This window comes from Aplidium turbinatum, chromosome 7, assembly GCF_918807975.1.
Source record: "Aplidium turbinatum chromosome 7, kaAplTurb1.1, whole genome shotgun sequence".
In the NCBI taxonomy this organism is placed as follows: Eukaryota; Metazoa; Chordata; class Ascidiacea; order Aplousobranchia; family Polyclinidae; genus Aplidium; species Aplidium turbinatum.
In genome coordinates, this window is record NC_137478.1 from 18,491,120 (window position 1) to 18,499,956 (window position 8,837).

The following is an 8,837-nucleotide window of genomic DNA, read 5'->3' on the forward strand; positions in this document are numbered from 1 at the left end:
TTCATTGTGGTTTCCCCTTCCGTCCCACTTTGCACTATTAAAACGTTCAGAAGTCTGCGGTCAGATAAACCGCTCCAAATAAACAAACCTAAACAGTTATTGGTCTGTGTGGATTTACTGTAATAAACCACTTTACATGACCAAAGCGGCTGTAGAGTCCAGTTTTTTTAGCACTGCCATTCTAAATTTTTTGGACATTTAAAATTGGGTCAAAGAAAGCAAACATTTTTTTTAGAATTTACAAAAAAATCATGAACACAGTTGAATACTGTTTTATCATACAGTACATCAATATAAAGAATGTACTTATTTATTATAACTAGGGCAAACAAAAGTCAAAATTTTCTGCCTTGTTGAAAGTTTATAAAACGACCATAAACTAAATTTCAGGCTGACCCGAAGAGAGGTTTCAAAGTTAGTAAAAAAAAAGTCAAATTTCATGGTTAGGTCAAAATTTTCTTTTAACGTAGTTTTTCTTCTCTTTGTTGATATTTTATTAAAGCTACACAGATACTGATTTTTTGTTGCAATTTCTGTTGCTATTCTGACGTAATAATCCATTTGTTGCAATTTCTGAAGTAATCATCTTGTTTCGCCCACTACTGACGAATATTAAGTAGGCTAAGCGTGGAGACAGGTAACGTGGTCTTTGCTCTTGGTTAGGTGAATGCTCAAACCATTGTACATATACTGTAGTAATGTAGTATTGAGTTTTAGCTTTCATGATGCTCTCAAATTTGTCTTTAACTAACGCTAGCCTATAGTTATGCCTAAGGTTAAACAATCAAATTCTTCTAAATTTTGTAGCACACTGCTTGATTACGCTTCTGAGTTTACCTCAACACCTAAAGGTGAATGACAAGACAGGAACTTCAAAGGCGATAATGTGAAACATTACTTGATGTTGAAGTATAATACTGCAGAGTGCAGAACCAACTCAGTAGTTTCGGGATATTTAAAGACACTCCATATTTATCTCTTGCGGTTTTTCGAGTTACTGGCATTACCTGTTCGTTAGCTGTGGTGTGATTGAGCCTTCCACATTTTTTTTTTATTTCATTAGAAAAAGAAGATATCCTTACCTAACGGTTTGATTTTTATTTTGCTTTATATTTCGCATTTGGGTTGCAAACGCAGAAAGCTATAGGTCAAAATTAGGTCAAAATTTGTAAATTATAAAGTCAAAATTGCAAGTTTTTAGGTCAAAATATTGGTTGCTGTAATTATGACCAACACAAAACTTTTAAAAATTTTAAATGGCAACACTGACCAAGTTAAATTGAAACTTCAAATCTACTTTTCTTGGACTCATATAATATTAACAGTGGCTTAACGTGAGTTATTGCCATGAATAACTTTGTGCAGTACCTGTTCTAAAAACAATGCCTCTATCTAGTTTACAGTAAACTTCAATTTTGAAGTGATCTTGATTTTATTGTTTTTCATGATAAAGATCACACAAAAACGTGATTTTACTTCAAGATCACCAAAATAAAATGCGAAAGACTGCAAAATAGTCTGCAAAATAAATTGAGTCTCTTCGCAGACTAAATTTATTTGTTTCTTAGCAACTGAAAAACATTAGTGTTGATATTTTTCTGAATTTAACTGACAGTGTATCCTTTGAACTGAACTATTGACAATTTTACTATACCTGTTATAAAGTTTGCTGAAAAGAATTTAATATTCGAAATCGCCATACGCAACATGATAACTTAATGCATTTTCGACTCGTACATTTTCTTTCAATGTAGAATTAGCAGGCAGTGCATCCTGTGGATCCGTAATTGGACTTTTCTCAAGCACTAGTTTGTTATGCGGCAGTTGTTCCCTTATGTTATATTGCCTTTCTCATTATTTTTGCATGCCAAAATATACTTGCAAAAATAATCCCTGCAAAAGATTTTACTCTGAACAGCACTGAGATTGACTAAGACCGCTATTTTAAAATACCTCAAATCTCACAATAATTGTGAAGCAAGTACTTCACCACTACTTTATTCTGTTGTTAATGACCCATTGTTTACTTTTTGTGAATTATAAACAATTGAATGAAGTAAATAGATTGCTTTAGTGGGATGCTCAGCTCAACACACCTCAAAATGTGTAAAATTTGTGGTAGGCTAAGTCCCAAGTCATTTTGCGACAGCTTAGGCCTACTTTTAGATAAATGAACAGAAAAGGCGGCTAAAGTCTGCGTTAAATTGTATAGTTTTTAAATAAAAATATGTGATTTGCGTGACCGGCTCAAAATGTTTTTTATTATCCCGAAGTCGCATCATGGACATTAGCCAGATCTGCCACTTAGGGATGATTTGCTGAGACTGCTTGGCAAGTGTGTACACTGTACAGATCTAGAAGAGCATACACTACAGCCAGTACTGAATCCTGTGGAATGCCAATTTCGGTCACTCAATTTTCTTTGCTGGTAGAGAGGATAAAGCGTCTGTCTCTGATGAGCTCCATAATGTTGTCCGTGTTGTTGTTTGGAGGCAGGACAATGCAGTTTACCATTGAAACCAGTTGTTAATCCAGGAAGACGCGATTTGCATTTATCTTTCATATCCGGAGCCAGATGTGTGACTTTATCCGCAAAACTCAACGTGTTCATTTGAAAGATTGGATCTCTTGACTCATGCTGTTTTGGAATAACATCTTTTTTGGTTTGTTGGTTGTTATGCAATTATTTAATTTTACGTCGAAAGAACCTGCGACTTTTGAAGTTTTGTTAGCTATTTTTATAGTTTGATACCTGCACTATTATCAAGTCAATGAAATTTCACTTTAGGATTTACGGTAACTACCGTTGCGGAAGAAAAACAACACAACCCAAGATTAACGTTGAGCAAGGAGAAATTTATCCAATTCATGAAGGACTTGAACCTTGCATATCCAAAACTAATAGGTGAGATAACCTGCTTCAGTGCATTTTCTCAGTTGCCACACACGCTGGACGAGGTTTTGTTGTAATGTAGGCTTATGGTTGTAGTTGAAACTTTAGATAAAGAATGCACACAAGCTAACTTTCGCATCTGCTCACAAGCATAACATTACGTGTTTTGCCAAATCACAGCCTCTTGTTCCCGACAGGACTTCCTGTCGAGCGTCGTACAAGTGTTCCCATTACTTGGCTATGCATCCAGTCGTTTGCATTTTTATACTTTCACAATGGCGGACGTGGAATTTAGGTCGAAACGTCTCGTTAAAACTGCACGTCAATACAACCTATGCCGATTAAAATGTGTAGTAATCTTGCTTCTCTTCGCCGTTTTCGGTTGTCATTTATTATCATCATTTGAAATACAATACATAAAGAAAGCGAGGTAAAAGCTTTCCATACTATTTGGCTTAAATTCACTATTATCACCAAAGTTTGTTTTGTTTCCTCCAGGAGTATGAGTTGCGGATTATTTCACTGCAGCAATTATATTTACCCCTTTTCGACGTCTCATTTTGTCCATCGCACTTTCCTTCTTTATTCCAGTCTTATCTGCCTTATCCTCTACGTTAGTTTTGGAAATTTTTGTTGCCTCTTCCCATCCAGCTTGAGCTCAGCCCCTGTGATAATGTAGGCTACTCAGTAACTAAGGTGTTGGCGGTTCACTGTAGCAAAGGAACCCATACTTCAAAGTCGTGACGCGACAATTTATCGAAAGACAATTTATCGAACGACACTTAATCGAACGACTGTTTATCGAAAGACAGTTTATCGAACCGACTGTTTATCGAACGACGAAGCACATATGCAATGGAATACTTAGGGGCTGGGGTTAGAGTTAGGGGTTACGGGTTAAGGTTATGGTTAGGGGTTAGTGGTTAGGTGTTAGGGTTTAGGATTAGGTTTTAAGTTAGGGGTTAGGTTTTCGATTAACTGTCGTTCGGTGAACAGTCGTTTGATAAACTGTCGTAGTACCACTTCAAAGTACAGCATCGATGAGTTATTATTCAAATATATATTCGTCACAGATGTGTCAGTGCCTGCCAACTTGAAATGCGGAGAGATAAGTCGACAGTCTGTGCTTGGCACAGAAGAATTGTTAAAGAAATGACTTCCGATGTTCCCTTGGCCATACAATTATCCCGTTGCCTGCACAGACGCACTTGACGTTTCAAATGATGAAAACCAATTAAATGTTGTAATCTAAACAGTTGTTTATAATGCATTTACCCAGACAAGCTTCTCCGAACCACGTTTGATTGCTTTAATGCATGCTTGCGCAATGCACAATATACGGCCCGTGGGCCACATGCGGGTTGCAAAACCTTTTTTGCAGCTCACGAAATGATTTAAATATATTTTACAGTTACAATCTGTATAATCAATGTTTGGCTTATTGATTCAATTTTGAATAAGTAGTCTACGGGTTATTTTTTTTATAATAAATCGACAAGATAGTGTGGTACGCTCCTTCCGCGGTTACCTTTAGGACGCTTGATTTAATTTTTTTCCTGTCTGGATAATATCTCTTATCGGATAGTCATTGGTCACTTTATGGAAACGTTACAACAAAGTTTGTATGCTACCCGCAAAACATGATTTTTGTTGTTGCGATCCTTGTACCATTTTGAGTTGTGCAGGCCTGCTTTAATGTATCTTGTTTATTTTGTACAGTTTTTCTGCTGTGGCTTTGCATTTATTGCTTTGTTTCTAATTTTAATTGTATTACACTTTTCGATAAAAACACCAACTTTGTAGTCATAAATGTTTTGTTGGCTTGCGCAATCTGACATAAGTTCAGCTAATAGCATTTGTGGTAAAATGTGCCATTTGTACAAGTGTTAATACAATCATGTTATTACATCACAAAAGCGTATGTTGACATCACTTTACATCTGTGGTTTTCAATCTTTTTCTCACTGCATTACCGCAAGGTTATCGCGTAAAAAATTTAAATAAATGATATCGTTCTTATTAGAAACATAGCCCCTGCAGTACGCCCCACATTTTCAATCAAATCAATCTTCCGGTTTGCAGGAGACCACAGTTTTTAGCTCCCTGTCGCTCATAAAAGCAGCCGACCTGGAGCTCCCAAGAATTAAAACTCAGGTGAGTGTCTGTAGGATAACAGCGAGAGAGAGAGACGCAAGAGAGAACGCTCTCCGTGGGCTATCTTCTCAACGGGTTTAAGCCGTTCTCCCGGCAGACTCAAGCCTGCCGCAAGACGAGCCCCCATTGCAAAAGAGCGGCTCATACCCAACTCTCAAAATTTTTGGGGCGCAGCCTCATCAATCGGAATTTCTGCTACCAATTCTCTCCTCACAGACACCACATCTCCTCAGCCCTGGCCTCGCGCCCTTAGCTGGTGGGCCAAACGCTCCCGGGCGCAAAGTCGCCCGTCCCCTCATGTATGCCGGGCGCGGTAGGCCGGTTATTCAAGGTCTTCACGATCGGGCTTATTTTATTTTGCGTCAGTGGTTACATTTTTATCGCTGCGCATGCAAATAAAAGTTCAAACGATGCAACAACTCTATCAATGTTTCTTTTTCGGCTATTGACTGCAAGCAACCTCTTGTTTAACTAACTGGCTTACTTGGGGTGTGAATGGGCACGGTGTTTTAATTAGAATGACTCATCAATATACTGAAGCAATTCAACCCTTCTAAAAAAACGAGGAACCCCATACATGTTTCACGAAATCCCTGTTGTCAAAGAGAGACTACCGATATAATTCTACAAAAGCTGATTTAAAGGTAATTGCTAACGTAGTCGCATGAACAATTAGTCCAGTCGTTGAAGCGAAAAAAAGGGCAGAACCTTGACTTAATTGGTGTAAAGCTGAAACTTTGCACATTGTTGCTGTTGATTATGTACATTGACCAAAAAAAAATCCCCGTGAAAATCTTTTGGTGAAAAAATGTTATCCGCCTTTTTCGAAATCCGCCATTTTTTTTCTCAAATTGGCGGATAAACAAAATTCGAATATTTTTCCGAAGTATCGTCATACTACGGCTTCTTTAAAATATGATATAATATTTGTCACAATTAATTAGCAAGTAGGTACTCAATAACAACTATATTTTGACTTTAAACAAAGTGACATTAACAAAATATTATATAATAGCCTACGCTAATGTATAATAGTTCAAAAAACGATAAATTTGTTCACTTATAGTCAGGTCAATATATGGTTTGATTCCTACAAAAGGTTTTCCAACGGTTATTTTCTAGTATTTACCATCAAGATTAATGTATTAAAAATCTAGGAGAATCAGAGCACCGGAAAGTTGTCATTTTCAAGATGGCCGCAAAAACAGTATAATGACAATAATTCACTTAATATTCATGCTAGAGCTCTAATTCTGGCGTCTATCCCTAGGTTTAAGGTGGTAAGGAATTCATTAAAACAATTCAAAATGAAATTAACTAATTAGTTTAATGGAAAGACTTAGGCCTATATGAAACAAAACTAATAGTGAAAGACTGACAGTACAAGAATCGCAGACCACTTATTAAGTTATTTACATTCAGTTGCTTAATAAGTCCTGGTCATCATCTTCATCCAGTAATGACTGATTGTACGTATTGTCACAGGTATCAAGTTGCACTGTCCACATGCTGAGGTACAGGGTAGATTATTCTGCCTACACCTGGCAGTGCTACAGGCAGTTGTACAGTTGCAGTGGATAATCTGTAAGACGGAAACTGGGTCCGCATTCATGTCCGACTCTGTTGTCACAAACTGACTGCCTTCCAGTTTCCAACCCCACCCGCAAGTTTCCATATCACTCTCCTGTCCTAGCCAGACCATTATTTGGTAGTAAACCCTTAGACAGTGAAATTTTGTTGATGACTCAGTAGGTGGTACAAATGATTGGGAAGAGACTACTTTTTTTCTTAGTAGCCTACTCTGTACTCTGTAGTGCAATGACGAGAGCGAATCCGTCCGCGTGCCCCCAAAAATCACAGCCATCGCTTGACAATCTTTGTTCACAATGGATGCTGCTGTCTGGTATGGAAGAAGGAGGTAATTGGCACATCAGTCTTTCAGAATAGCATCACCCTTTACCAGCTTGTGAAAGACAGATTTTCTTACCCACACCACAGATTCTTGATGTTGTGTCACATCCAGTGCAGGCATGTAGAAAAAGTAACTGGGAACATAATTCTTCACCCATCACCATTTTCAGTTCGTTTATATGATACACTTTGTCAGCATTTTCCTTGTCGGAACGGAAATATAGATCTCTGTTTACTTGTTGCGCATAATGAAGAAGCAGGACCAACAGAGCTGTGTCTTCTCCAATCAACGTTGTCGAGTGTGACACTGCACTAAGAACAGCAGCCTTCACAATCGGAACATCAGCATCCCCTGGGGCATTGATCACTTCGCAGCCTTTAGGCTACCCCGAAGTGTTTTACTGATCGAATAGGTCTATCTTTTTTTTTTTATTCATGTACATTAACGTTATCCTCGGCCACAACACCATTCACAATATTCCTCAGAGGGTTTGATCTTGAGAAAAAGGTACATAACCAGCCAGTGATGTCTTCTGCGCTTCATTGGCAAAGCGGAGGTGCATGATTTCAATCCTAGTCTTCTCTGTGATGTTGAGTTGTGATATGTTGTGCCTTGGAATCATACGGTTTGCTTTATGACCCGGTGTCAAGGCAGCAATCATTCCCATCCCGTGGAAAGTCCCCTTCCCATCCAAGGTGATAATATTATGATCAACATTGTCAGCTGCAAATAACATTGTACTTTCGAGTAGGTCTATGTTCTTCAGAACAATAGATTCTGACGCTACACAATCAGCTGCATTCTTTTCAAACCTCAGGACTTCAGCGTAAGAAGAACAATATCCCATATTGTGTAAAGTATCAACAAGAAATCTCGACCTGTACAAATGATGTCCTTGAACAACAAGACCAATTTGCAATAGTGCAATCACCGCTCGTGGTCTGACGATCTGGTCGGTCGAGTGGTGAAAACGACAGCTTGGCCAATACTAGCAACCTTTTGCTTTGTGTCTTTTCCTACAAATAAAGTAATGGCAAGCCAAAATAAGGGGAGCAGCTGACTCGAAGACTATATGTCACTTCACTGCTTCCTGTCGTCTGTTGTATCGCATCTGCGATCGCAGTGTTACTATATGTTATGTATCGCAATGGGCGCACATAAAACACGATTGCTATTATTATTGAGTACGTCTGTGCTTGGATAGTGATCATTACCAGATGGAACATCATTTTAGATGAGCCTTGCCGCAGTTATAACTATTTCTCTCTTTTGTGACTCTCCGTCATCCTCATGCTTTGCTTTTAGGTAATGAGATCGGAGGAATTCGGATGTCTTCTCTCTCATAGTGACAATGTCATGAAGGCCCTGACCTTCAGTTATATAAATAGATTCATCGATTGAGTCTTCAGATATTTTGATCCATAAGGAAGGCAATCATCATTTGCTAAAAACTTCTTCATTTTAGATCTGAGGTCTGATATCGTTAACTGTTCTTCATCATTCTGTTCAAGATGTGAACACATCTTTAGAGATGCCTGATCCTGTTCCTCATCCTTCGGTCGCCCAGATTTTCGACGTTTTGCCTCAATACTCTGCCGCATTACAAGGTTACGTTAAATCCATATATAAAATTAACACTACAAGAATGATGGTATAAACACAGTGCAGCATGCAAATCGCCACCGTATTATTCAATACGACCTTTCGTGGCGAATGACCAATCGACAGAACGTCTCTCACAACACTCTAATATAGTCCTTGCAAAAACATCTGTTTTAACAAAACTAAAGCCAGGTCTGTCCGTGAGAACTCGAGTCCCACATGGCCACAAAAAAAACAATGAGTCTTACTGCCGAAATTGCCATCCAGAATTCGAAC

General features: G+C 38.3%; 1 protein-coding gene across 2 annotated transcripts in view; it reads left to right on the forward strand.

Moving 5' to 3' along the window:
• LOC145774286 (uncharacterized) overlaps positions 1-5,465 on the forward strand; it is a 32,958-nt gene extending 27,493 nt beyond the window's left edge. For both annotated transcript variants that reach the window (XM_082585487.1, XM_082585488.1), the window contains 2 exons: positions 2,789-2,905; positions 3,967-5,465. In XM_082585487.1, the coding sequence (XP_082441613.1) occupies positions 2,789-2,905; positions 3,967-4,049 (200 nt within the window). In that variant the 3' untranslated portion in view covers positions 4,050-5,465. The remainder of the gene's footprint in view (positions 1-2,788; positions 2,906-3,966) is intronic.
• Positions 5,466-8,837: the final 3,372 nt, after the last annotated feature.